This window comes from Fusarium falciforme, chromosome 1 (assembly GCF_026873545.1).
Source record: "Fusarium falciforme chromosome 1, complete sequence".
In the NCBI taxonomy this organism is placed as follows: domain Eukaryota; kingdom Fungi; phylum Ascomycota; class Sordariomycetes; order Hypocreales; family Nectriaceae; genus Fusarium; species Fusarium falciforme.
Genome location: NC_070544.1, coordinates 2,667,092 through 2,679,800, shown reverse-complemented (window position 1 = coordinate 2,679,800; position 12,709 = coordinate 2,667,092). Strand labels below are relative to the sequence as shown.

At 53.3% G+C, this 12,709-nt stretch overlaps 3 protein-coding genes across 3 annotated transcripts; 2 read left to right on the top strand and 1 right to left on the bottom strand.

The window, feature by feature from the left end:
- Positions 1 to 3,788: 3,788 nt before the first annotated feature.
- NCS54_00071100 (Hypothetical protein) lies at positions 3,789 to 7,442 on the top strand (the record flags this gene model as incomplete). The annotated part of the gene is made up of 1 exon (XM_053146354.1): positions 3,789 to 7,442. The coding sequence occupies one exon, from the start codon at positions 3,789 to 3,791 to the stop codon at positions 7,440 to 7,442; it is 3,654 nt and encodes a 1,217-aa protein (XP_053002329.1).
- A 758-nt stretch (positions 7,443 to 8,200) lies between these two features.
- NCS54_00071000 (CENP-V/GFA domain-containing protein) lies at positions 8,201 to 8,866 on the bottom strand (the record flags this gene model as incomplete). The annotated part of the gene is made up of 1 exon (XM_053146353.1): positions 8,201 to 8,866. The coding sequence occupies one exon, from the start codon at positions 8,864 to 8,866 to the stop codon at positions 8,201 to 8,203; it is 666 nt and encodes a 221-aa protein (XP_053002328.1).
- Positions 8,867 to 10,826: 1,960 nt separating this feature from the next.
- NCS54_00070900 (Zn(2)-C6 fungal-type domain-containing protein) lies at positions 10,827 to 12,601 on the top strand (the record flags this gene model as incomplete). Its single annotated transcript, XM_053146352.1, has 4 exons — positions 10,827 to 10,886; positions 10,959 to 11,591; positions 11,642 to 11,791; positions 11,843 to 12,601. 4 exons carry the CDS (start codon positions 10,827 to 10,829, stop codon positions 12,599 to 12,601), a joined length of 1,602 nt encoding a protein of 533 aa, XP_053002327.1.
- Between the last annotated feature and the right edge of the window lie 108 nt (positions 12,602 to 12,709).

Here is a 12,709-nt window from a genome sequence, read left to right as displayed (position 1 = left end):
CTGGGGCCAAGGCCAGCGCCTCAGGTCATCAAGCTAGGGACCACATGGCAGCAGTTTGGCGACATCTTGGCGAGGTCAACATCAGGCCGATTCCTGCCTCGCGAGTCTAATTGCCTCTAAGGCAAACCTATCACAAATCAGACGTGGGCAGGCCGAGCTAATGCACGCTTTCAGCGAGCTGAGAGACTCTCGAGATGGGGTGACAAGGGGAGAGACCCAGCCGCGTCCCGAGGTTCTACAGCATCATGTATGTAGCTCATGCCGCTCGCTCATGCCGCTCGCTCATGCCGCTCGCTCATGTAGCAAAGACTGAATGGGGGCAGCGACGCCGTGCGACACCATCAGGCACAGAATTACTTTGTAGGCGCAGGCGCAGCCGCAGGAATGGCAGAGACGCAGACGCGCAGCACCGCCTCTGGACGAGATCCAGATGTTGTCCCCCGGAATAATTGGCCAATGGCTTCAACACGTGTGGTCGCACTGGGCGCGGCGAATATCACATCAGCATCAAGGTAAAGAGTGTTTAGCAGCCTGAGCCACGAGGCTTATCTCTCTGCTGCGACTCCATACATCCATCGTCACCGACAAAGATCGGAGGCGATTGCATGACAGGGACCATGGACAAAAAGACACCAGATGAACTTTGCAGACAAAGCGAAGCCAACACCAGGGGCCCTCTCCTCTCAGCTCTGAAATTAGCATGTGCCATTTATGTCTTTGGGCGCTGGCCCCGGACATTTGAGCCAGGGGCTCTAGGCTTGATCGGGCAACACTCTGTAGGCAAACCGACCGAACGTCATCTCCATCAACAAGTGTAGCTGTACCTCTACTTGTGAGGTGCAGTGGGGGCCTCGATAAATAAAATGAGCTGGCTGTGCGTGCGGTGCAGCCGCATGTGCATGAGCGAGCGCGAGAGGTTGAGAGACCGACGGTCATCCCCATTTGGCCTCTCTGTTGCCCCTTTGAGCTGTCTTGTTGATGTTTGGGCGGCTGGGAGGCATTTTGCTGACGCGACTTGATAGAAGGAAAGCCTGCCTGTCAATCACCGCAGGAGCCTCGCGAATGAAACAGGAACCGTAAACAGAAGATGACGGTTGGCGATTGGCAGCTGAACTAAAGGCCTTGAGTATGCGGCCGCCGCCGGTCGGCGGGTATGACGATGGTCCGGGGCGATTGGCTTTGAACTGACCTCAACGGCGGCTCTTTTAGCACATGGGCAAGGCTGTTTTTTGGGGGGCGTCTCCTCTCAGCCATACAATCTGCCCATCGCGGAGACATCTGCAAACTGATGGAATATCAAGAAAAAAAGGGAGCTGCCCCGTGCTTGTATTGTTGTCTGTCGAGCGGATGGGTTCTTTGCTCTCCCGCAATCTCGGACAACTCCATAGATTCACCTGTGTCTACTCGGCGGTTAACTGATCCGGCAATTCCTGTGGCCTCCATCTGCGGAACGCGCTCCGCAGTTTGTGCTTGTGTGTGCAGAAACTCCTCCTGCTGCTGCAGATGATTGCTAGCCCCTTGCTCTATCTGCAGAATGAGTGAGATGCTTTTCAAGTTGCTAACTAATAAACAGAAGAAAAAAAAAAAAGCCAGTCGCGGTGTCGTGTCGTGGCCACAAACACACCCAGGAACCATGACCGCGGACCACACTGCAGTACTGTACCCACAAAACTCCAGCCCGGCAAGGGATTAATTGACGATCTCCATCAGCCAACCTGGCGGCAGCACCTTTCGACACTAGCGGGTAAGGGGGGTTGGAATGGCGCAAAATCGTCGATCTCGCTTCCAAGACATCAATCCTCATGGGGGACGGGCTGGCGAAGGAATTGGGAACGGGAGAGGAGGGATTGGACATGCAGGGCACGTGTAATCCAGCAATTCACCGAGTCAAAGGAGCGGGAGGGAGAGAAGAAAGGCGGTCTATCATCTTCTGCCTCAGCTTGATATCCATCGTGGAGGCGGACGGCAGAGGCTGGCTTTCGTTGCTTCTCCAGCCCGAGACAACGTTTCGACGGTTGTCAATGAATGACCCGCTGAGAAGAAAGTCACATTTTCCTCCCCCCTTCTTGTGCGCCTCCTCCGCCGCCACCGAGACCCTCCATTGGATCTTCTGGGGCAGACGAAAAAAAAGTTGTGAATAAGACGATAGAAGAGGAGTTACGAGGTGACTACAGTCTCCAGCGTGGTATCAATGTTGGACAGAAAAACTCAACCTGGCGCACAAAAGAAGTCGGGATCACACCTGGCGAGGGAGGACAGGACTGGACAATGAGGATATTCCCCGCTGCCGTGCTTGTTTCGTGTCTGTCTCTGGTCCCGAGTGCTCCGGGTGTCCGGTCAATTACAGATGGACTGCGTCAAACCACAGTCTCACTGCATTGCATTGACGGCTCGGGTTAGTAGTTGTCGGTCAAGTTGACGTACGTTGCATTGTATGTACGGAGTATGTATCTCACTTCTGTTCTGCTGCAATGATACCCAGTCCTGGTCAAACAACCAAGGCTGACCTCGATGCTGGCCTTGCCTTGCGTTGTATCGTGTGCCATGAACGGCATCGGCTCGCTTCAGCTCCGCGTGCCGCCAGGCTTTCATCCCCTTGTTCCTTGCGAGTGCCGTAGCTTACTGGCGAATGGACGAATGGTGATTCTGTAGAATGAGATGGTGCGCTAGTCGTTATTGATTTGTGCCTTGATTGCTGTCCGCCTCTGTTGTAGTAGATCCGAGCTGGCGGGAGCACCGTCCTTGGATTTTTCATGTCAGCTCTTGTTGCACGGTCGTGGCCGTCGAGATCCAATGTCTGTTTCTCGCTGTGGTTCAGTCTTCTAGGCTATTCCCCGAAGAAGGACAATGGCGGGAGAGCCCTGGACGGACCGTCTGACTCGACGCCGTCAATGTCTAGTGGTGACGTCCTTTCTGATTCTCATTTCCCGGGCCGCCGCCAGATTGCTAGGTCGTCAGTTTTTGATCTCGCTCCTTATTTAGTGTTTGATCTTTTTTGTCAGCACCTTTACCCTTCTTTCACTGACCCCAAACACCTGAAGCTCCACCTCCGCTCGCTCTCAGCGACTTGCAGTGCCCAGCACAGCCAGGGCTCCAGCTGTTAGGCAAGTGATCTGATCCAACATTTCTCAACCATTCGCTTTCGAAATAACCCTGGTCGATTGCCTGCGAAAAAAAAAAAAAAAAAACAGCAAGAATCGCCCTGTCTCTTTTTCTTTTTTTTCCCGCCCGTTGTCCCGTTTTGACGTCCACCCTACCCCTTCCGGGCTAGCCTCATTTCTCTAGGACAACGCCCGCGCTGTACGGATACTTCGGCCTCCCTAAGCCCCTTGTCAATCCCGTCACCTCTGCTCTACTCCCCCCGTCCGTCACCTCTTGCACGCCCCCCGGCCAGCCCGTGGCGATCTTGAGTGTGGAGGTCGCTCGCTCGCTCGCACACAGGTCGCACCAGCCAGCAAAGGGACCAGGTACTGTACGAGGAGGAGCCTGGCCTGGCATCATCTCGCCTTGCAGTTTTGTCGATAGAAGCCTTGAGAGAGCATCGCTTTTCCCCTTCTCCCCTCCTACAACATCCATACCAATTCCTCCCCCCTGCACTCTTGCTCTCTATACCCTCATCCCTCTGCCGGCCAGAGAAGCGTCGGAGTGATGTTCAACTAAAGACCTACGAATTACTTGCTGCTGCTTCCTTTCTGTCGTTATACGGTCCGGTCGTCTTTCCAGCTTGAGGAGCACCGCCCACGCTTCTCGCGCGGAAGGCTCCCTTGATCCCTTCGTTTGGTCATGAGATGGGTGGCTCAACTATGATAATGGCTCCGGCCGTGGATACTTCGTCCTCTTTCCCTCGTTCTCATTCCAGCCCGGACTTACTGTCGCTTTCGACCCTCGAGAAGCCTGCCCCGAGCCTGGCCCTCAACAATCCCCAGCGCCAGAGCGTTACCTCCCTCCCGTCTCTACCGAGCCTGCCAACTTTCGACCTCCCCTCGTTCGATGTCGACTTCAAGCTCGACACCTCCGTCTTCCTGACAGGCGAAAAAGCCGGCAAGGTTGCGCCCGAGTCGTTCCCCCCGATCGTTCGAACCGAAGAGGTGCCTGATGAGACGCCGCACACCAAGCACGCCCGAAAGAGGACCAGTTCGCTTATAGAGTCTCGCGGATGGCTCTCCGGCTCCAAAAATGCAGCTGACATGCAGCCTGAGGAGCCTCCTCGCCCTACCACATCAGCAGGCGACAGGAGTTTTGGCGGTGGATCCCTGGGCGACCTCAAGCCACTTGAAAGGAGCTCGACAGCGTCAGACTCGTTTGCAGGCTTTGCCAAACGATCATGGCGATCCTCTCGCTCCCCTTCGCCTATGGACAAGGTCGACTCCCCTAAAGAAAAATCATCGGGGCGTAGCCGAGCTGAGAGCTCAACCTCGATTAAGCTGACCAAGACCCGCAAGCGCCCTGGCTTGACGGTTGACCAAGCGGAGAAGAACAAGTCAACTGATTCACTCAAGGCCGCCCCCAAGGGTCTTTCTCGGGCCAGTGGCTACTTCAGCAAGCTCAAACAGAAGCAGTCCAGCCTGGCAAAGCTCAACACAAACACAGATTCCGACAACAGCTGTGCTTCGTCCGCGACAAGCCTTGCACCTCCCACTAGCACGGACGGCCGCACACCGCAATCCTCCACCTACGACACCACCACCACTGCAACCACCTCGACCGATGAATCCTCCATCGAGATGCCGCCCCAGAACCGAGATGTCCTCTGGTCATCGTTTAAAACTCTTGATGTGGACTTTAAGGGGTTCCTCGCCAAGAGCACCGCCCAGCGAATCGCCCAGATCCAATCCCAGCTTATCCCATTCCTTCGAAAAACCATGAACCACGAATCGACCAAGCGCCTCTTCGCCGAAGATGTCGACCGACGAGCCACGATCCTCGACAAGTGGTGGGTTGCCATCCTGGAGATGCTGGAGGGACAGGCGCCCCAACCCGTTCCTGGCGTTGATCGCCCTGTTCTCTTTGATGCGGCCACGCTCCTCATGATGCGTCTCGAATGGCGACAGGCTACCTCTTACTTCCTGCCCCTCGCCGACCGGTCTCCGGCTGAGCGGGTGCGAGCGCGATCGTTCACGACTTCGTCAAACTCGTCCGTCACCTCCAGCCAGGCCGCCTTCCTCGAGGAGTCCTCCGAACACAATGTCAGAACTATGTTCGTCTCCAACCTGGTCAAGCAGATGTCGTTCGTTGTCGAGAAACTGTCGCTTCGTCACGCCCCTATAAGCCTCATCAATTTCGCTGGAAAGGCTTGCGCATACGCCTTTTTCTTCGCACCCGGTGTCGCGGATATCCTGATTCGACTCTGGGGTCTCTCCCCTGAACTCATTCGACGAGTCGCTGATGAGATTGGGCTCCCGCGCAAAAACCAGGGGGAGAGCGAGGACATTGTGGCCTTGTTCCCGCCCAGCCTGGGCATGTTTGGCTGGACCTCACCCAAGGGAGTATGGGATAGCCTCAAAAAGGTTCCTAAGCTGCCCATGCTCGTGTCTCGGATCCCCTGGACGGGTCCCTGGGTGCCACGCTGGAAGGGCCGCGACACGGACGTCTTCTTCATTTTCTGCAAATACTTCCACATTCTTTCTGAGCAGTTTATGCCTGCGGGTCTACCCCTGCTCGAGAAGGCGAGATCTCCTGCGTTTGCTCTGGTCCACGCTCAGCTGCTCTTTGTCCTGGACACAACAATTCACCGCCAGACTCCCATGGATGTTGGTTATAACGCGATGGATTCAATGCCCGGCGCTGATGCTTCGATGACCATGCCACTACCTACAAGCAACGTCATGAAGGGCATGTCTGAGAACCGACTTATCATGCTGCTGAAGGATTTCCTCTCAGACGAGTCTCTTGAGCTTGCGGGTGCTCGACATACATTCGCGGAAGCCTTTGCTACCATGATGAAGGCAGCGACGCGGAGGACATCCAAGTTCAACCACAATGCGTGCTTCACCCTTTGTGACTTCCTGGAGGAGGTTCTGGTACTCTACAGCGAGTTTGAGGATCCAGATTGCTCTACGAGCTACGTCGATTGGACTTTCTGGTTCGACGTTTGTAAGAAGATCATGAGCTCCTTCAACACCATGTCAGAAGTTCGAATGATGGCCTTTGTCTTTTCCATCTGGGACGCCATCTCCAAGGATCCGATACGCAAATTGACCGTCTGCAAGGACTGGCTTCTCACCGAAGAGACCTTTAATGAGTACTTCAACCACTGGTGCCCCATGGTCCGGGCCTACTACCAGCGTTTGCTGTGTTGGCGAATGTGCCGAGACGCAGGAACGCTGGACGAGGTGGATGGCCAAATCTTTGTGCTCGTGGCCGAAAGACTTCAGACGACGTGGTCACATTATCTCTACCTTAAGCACACCGCGGAACAAGAACAAAGAATCCCGCCTTCGACTGCTCCCGTGCTTCCAGCGCCGGGAAAGCGCTTCATGATTATCCGACAGGAGCTTAATCCTCCTCAGACTGGACTTTTCATGGGAGGATTTGACTCATTCTCCAAGCTTCCTAACAATGACACCGCCGCTGCCGCCCCCTTGCCAACCGATATCAGTGCCAAGAACGACAACAAGAAACGATGGTCGCTGCTGGGCAAGGTCCTATCTCTGGGGGGCGCTGGTGGTAACGCGGGAGCAGGTGCTGGATGGGATGACGAATTCCAGACTGTTCGCCGTGAGACGGCTGAGGCGCGAACCTCTCTGGGCAGCGCGCCGTCCATCAAGACAAACGGCAATAAGAACCGTGTGTCCGAAGACGATTCCTTGTATTCGCAGCCGATCTACGAGGAGCAAAAGTATGTCTTCAAGTTTATCCTGGCCTGGCAGCACCAGCAAGCGCCTCTCCGAGAGCGTTTCCTGACCCGGCCCCGACTTCCTGGCCCAGCGCAAATGCGCATCAGCGGCCCGTTGGGAGTTGGCAACACTGGGATCTCGGCCCCGACACGAAAGTACTCGGGCAGCCCGCAGCAGGGGTTGATCAACAGCGCAAAGAACGCGAGCCCGCTCACCTCTCCTGTGGATGAGTCACCAAGGCGGCTCTCCCTCAGCCTCAACCGTTCGCCAAGCTGGAAGACGGAGCTCTCCTTCTCAGAATTGGGCAATGTATCGCCTACCGGGACGGGTATCAAGGGAAGCCCTAGCCCTGCCCCGTCATCAACCTCGGAGGAGCCCAAGAAGAATATGAGCTCATTCGGCGATGGCGTCGTAGACCCCGTGAAGCCCACCGGCTTCTACACAAAGAACATGGTCTATTCTGGACGATCCCTCGCCGAGTGGGCTCAGGTCATCTTTGAATGCAACAACTTTGTCGAGCGCCGTCGTGACGAGGGCATCGAGGATCTTTGCGATGTGGAAATTCCCCTCCTGTCGGTCGAGGGGTTCCGCAAAATCGGTGGCTAGAAGCCCACAAAGAGCAATTAGTTGCTGAGCTGCTCATACTTGCATCATAATATCGCCTGCACGACTCTTTCCTTGCCTCATATACCCATGCATCAACAACGGTGGGGTTAGAAGCATTTTCTCTTGCACAAACAAACAAACAAACAAACAAATATCAGGATACCATGCCATGGCTGGGTAATCTTTCATGGTCGTTTTTCTTCGCATCAATGCCACCAGACTCGGGGCTTTAGACAGACATGGAATATGCCACGCTTTTACGAATCACTCGGAGTGATTTGATTTGCTCCTGTGTTGGAGATTTTCAACACTATTTAGTTTTGATTTGATTGCAAAGTTTTGGCGTTGGAGAGCAATAACTGGTCTGTTTTTATTTGCTTATTTTCATTCCTTTATATACCAAGTCGTCATGGGTCATTTTGGACTTGGGTCATTTCTTCATTCGGCGGAGGGGGGTGGGCGAACACTGGGACGGTAGGGAGGGATACTGGCAATGCCATGGCCAACGCGGTCTCCGGTCTGGAGTGCTTGGTTAGTTGAGGGTCACCTCTTGTGTATATACTATTAGATTGGATGGGGACGTGGTGGGAGTAGGTGAATACAGAAGGATTTTCTTCTGACTTGCTTGGAGCAGCTGGCTAATGACATGGTGGTAATGACAGGCTATCTTGTCTATATGAGTTGAGCAAGACACTAATCCAAAGCGTGGGTCAAGTTCTTGGACATGGCTTCATCCCTTCCTCTGCTTTTTGACGTGATTAATTCCTCCCAAGAGCAGGCTTCAGCTCAGCCCACATCTCCTGCGCCTTGGGACCTACCGCCTCGAACCTCTTGAGAGCATCCTCCCTGAGCAACGGCCGACGGTCGGGATAATACTCTTCAAACGATGGCTTGCCGTCGTTGGCAGCCATCCAGGCCTGACGGCTGCGTGTGTAAATATGCACGTCGGGCTCAATCAGCCACGGCTGATCCAGCGTACCGACGCGGACATAATAGAGGTGTCGACCAGCGTCGGCGTAGTGAGTCCATAGCCCAGTGTGACATGTCGGACAGCTCACGATGGTCTGGCCCAGGCCAGACTCACTCGGCAGACACACGGCTACGGTGTCAGCGGACGGCCTGGGCTCTCGCGTCGGGTCCTCCGCGGCGGTGATGCGCGCGAACGCGGGGGCGACACCAGCCTGTGCAGGCTTCGGGTTGGCAGGAGAGCCGGCGACGGTGGGAGACGCCGAGGGAAGAATCTCAATGGCAGAGGATTCAATGACGGCGTTGAGAGCGAGGACGGTGCCGGTCTGACGCTGACAACCGGTGCAGTAGCAGGCGTGGACGATGATGGGGGGAAGGTTGAAACGGTAGCGGATGAGGCCACAGGCACAGCCTCCAGCGAGGGGGAAGATGTCTCTTTCGGAGTAGTGAGTCGACATGGTTGTAGCTTGAGTCTTTGAGAAAGCCAGGAGAGGTGAAAGGGGATGAGAGAAGAGGGACTCTGTGTTGGTGTGTGAAAGAAAGGGCGCGGTTTACATCGACCCATGGAACAGTGTGTGCGCAGGAGGGGGGGGCAACCGCCAATATTACTCAACGATGAAGCACAGAGAAACCCGTCACAAAATAACCAGACACCTTGCAAGGATGCTTCTCACTATCGTGTTGTCAACATTTTCGTCGTGCCGCTTGGCGTGCGTCGTTTTTTTGACCACCTGGCAGCCCTGGTGCAAAGCGGAGTAACAGGGCGTTGACCAGTGAGAATGGACTTTGTCGCCTAATTAGGAAGGGGGGTAATGGGGTAAACGAGGTACGATGGAGCGAATGTGATTCGACACTTTGGTTTAAAATCGATTTGATTGATGATACTCCGCGACTCATTCTCTAGCGGGAATAAGAAAATAGCTATTTGAATGCTCTATGCTTAAAACCCAGCACCCTCGTCCCTGCGTTCTCTAAATCGGACTCTTCCATAGCCCCTTGGCTCCGGCCACTTGCTTGTCCAACCTTGCCTAATGCTCCCGACTCGAGATTGTTTGCAAGTCAAAGATCTCTGAAGAAAGCGCATAATCTCAGCGTCAGACTGGCTGTCATTGCCGTTCCCGATGTCTTATGATATCATTCACATAAAAGTATACAGTTCCCAAATAGAAACGCACTTGGGACTGTCTGCGAAATTGCCACCAAGGTACAAGATGTGCTTCCAGCCATGTTTGTTTATCGTGTTGACCACGAATTCATACTTGACGTCCTATGTAAATCCTAATGCGACCTGTTTCGGCTAATCATAAGTCAGGTTCGTGATGATGTTGGCGGCTGCTTCGTTATCTTCATGTCGCCCCCATGTCCAACTACGGCAATGGTCAGGACGGTGTCTCGAGATGAGAGCGGAAACATGTGCCTCAAAGAACGGGAAAGGTTAACACATGATTCCTGTTTAAACTAACATTTATACAGATGGAGTGCAGCCGATCCTGAGATATATATCGCCATCCCTGCCAAATTCCAGATTAAAACTTTTGTCGGAGATGCTGCTGTCGCCAAAGCCAGATGACATGATGGATCTATATGTAGAGTGTGGGATTAAACTATAAAGACACCAAAAGAAATCAAGAATGAAAGGATGAAACAGAGCCTTGGTTTATTAGCAACTGCTTAAGTGTAGACGAAGCGGAGAGAGTACCTGGGTCGATGGGCTAGCTCTTTTGCGATAAATAAGCAGAGTTAATAGGCAAGATGAGGTAAACCATCTATGATGCGAGGTTTTGAGATAATATCTATGCAACAAAAGGGACAGCAAGAGAGCTTAGCTGAGGTCCTTGCTACGGCGAGGAGGCGTGCAACCTCATGGAAGCTGAAAGAGTAGCAACTGTAGGGACAACATGAAGGATATTAAGGTTACAGAACATACGTTTATATATGGATACTTTTGTACAAGCAAATAGGGAGCTTTACGCCAGAGCCGTTTATTGAATGGTGGTCCTCTCTCAAGCCTGTGCTATACACCGTGAGGAGATTACGGTTCAAAGAGAGGATCGTGCTAAGTACAGCCTCCTGGCATTGGTTACACCAAAAGGCCCTACGTCACTGCTGTGCAGAGATATATGCTCCATCTGTTGCTTAATCTCGTTCTCTCACAATTCACCAGTTCCCAGGCACATGCTCTAGTCCTCCCACGTGATCCCCTACAAAGCCAGCAATCTCAGCCCTGCGACAGCGCTAGTCCCAAAACAGGGGTATGCCAGCGCCAAAGCCAACCACGTCACCGCGTCTAAACGGACCTCGAAAGGATTACCCGTTTGACTCTCCCCCATCCATCTCCATCAACGGCTCTGCAGAAACTATCGGTGCAGTACCTGGTCTTTCTGGAGTTCCCCGGCCGAGTCCTTGTAATTGATCACCATGCCCAACACGGGCAAGCCGAGCAAGGACTGCCATCTCTGCAGGTCGCGCCGTGTCAAGGTCAGTGCTTGCTTGTGCTTACGCCTCTGCTTATCCCCCCACCTACAGATGCAGTTTCTGACTGTCTCGCAGTGCGATCTTGGCAGACCATCTTGTCAGAGATGTATCAAATATGGAGCTGAGTGTCCTGGCTATCGGGATGAGCATGAGCTTGTCTTTCGCAATGCCAATCCAACCACTGTCAAGAAGCGTAAGAAGAGGACACAGCAGCAGGCGAGCCGTGAGGTTTCTGTCATATCTTTTTCCGACTCGTCTTCTTCAAGCGGAGACTCTGCTACTCCCGGAACTCTCTTGGACGAAAACTTTGGACTGAGTCCTGTTTCTTCAACCTCAACTGACCTTATTTCCACTGCGGGCTCTGATACAACACTCATCCTTCCCCAATCCATGAATGAGCATTGGACCTCTCACTCCATCCCCATCCTTCTCAACGTCTACTCCACTCTAGAGTTCCTTCACGACACATATAGGAAAAATGATCTCAACGGGCCCCTTGTTTGGGCTGCCCATCTCTTTTCCCGTACCTATGTCACTAATCTACGATACCCCACTGCCATCGACAATGGATCTATTACCGAGACTGAAAAGGAGCTGGGCACATATCTCGGTAAAACTTTGAGCTCTGTTGGAGAGGCATTGAAGTCACCTGGTGGCGCTCTCAGAGACGACGTGCTTGCAACAGTATGGATTCTAACAAATTACGAGGTAAGACTATGGTGACTTGTACCGTTTGATCGAGATGCTAAGTTGTCCAGCTTCTCATGGGTTCCATCAACCGCATAGAACCAATGAGTCCATGGCACCTCCACACACGAGGCCTGTACAGTATTCTCAAAGCGAGAGGCACCGCTTACTTCAAGAGAGAAAATGGCCGAGCTGGCTTTTGGCCAGCATACAACATGGTGGTACGTACCTCGAAACCTCATTTCTTAGACACTAGGTTGACAACCCAAAAGCAAGTGCAATGCCTCTTGACAAGCATCGAGTGTCCTCCAGAGTCTGAGGAATGGTTTTCTGCAGTCAGGGAAACTCTACATCCTCAAGAGGGCTGGGCGCTCGAAGTGTCTACTTACATCACCAAGATCGCCCACGTGCAATGCCGCATGCTGAAGATCCTTCGGGCCCGAGACTTTGATGCAGCCTCGGCTGAATACTACGAATTGATCGGCATCTTATTCCAAGCCGAGGACAACCTGAAAGCATTTGAAACATTCAACATTCACGTGGACCACGACTCTGACCCGTACATGCGCAACATGCTCAACTCGGCCCGAGTCAAGGGTTATCAAGTCGTCTTATCTTTTGCCAACTTTTTAACGCACCACATCGCCCCTCCAATTCCGCTTGACGTCCTCAAATCCATCCGCGCACACTGCATCCGGCTGGTGCGTGGATCAGCACAAGAGATTATGGATGCAGTGTCCCGGAACCTGGACCCAGGGGCGTTCCGGAACAATCCATCTCCAAGGACTTTGTTTGATGCCTTGAAACTGATATGGCCTCTCACGGCAGTGTACCTCGTATCTTCGACTCTTCCAGAGCAGCGAGAAAGCGCAGAGAAGACACTACGGTTCATAGGCAGGGAGCTTGGAGTTCGACAGGCGCTAAGGGTGAACCGAGGAGCATCAGTGTTGCCCCCTGAGGCAGAAGCACCGTTGGAGTTGGTTGAGGACAAAACCTTTGACCCATTGCCAAAAAGTGCTGGGTTGATGTGAGGTATCTTTGGCTCTGTTGGCAGACAATCACACTTGACCACTCTCAACCAAACTGTCTAGACATGGTGAGGGGTTTTCTCGGCTAGGAACTCACAACAACTGAATGCA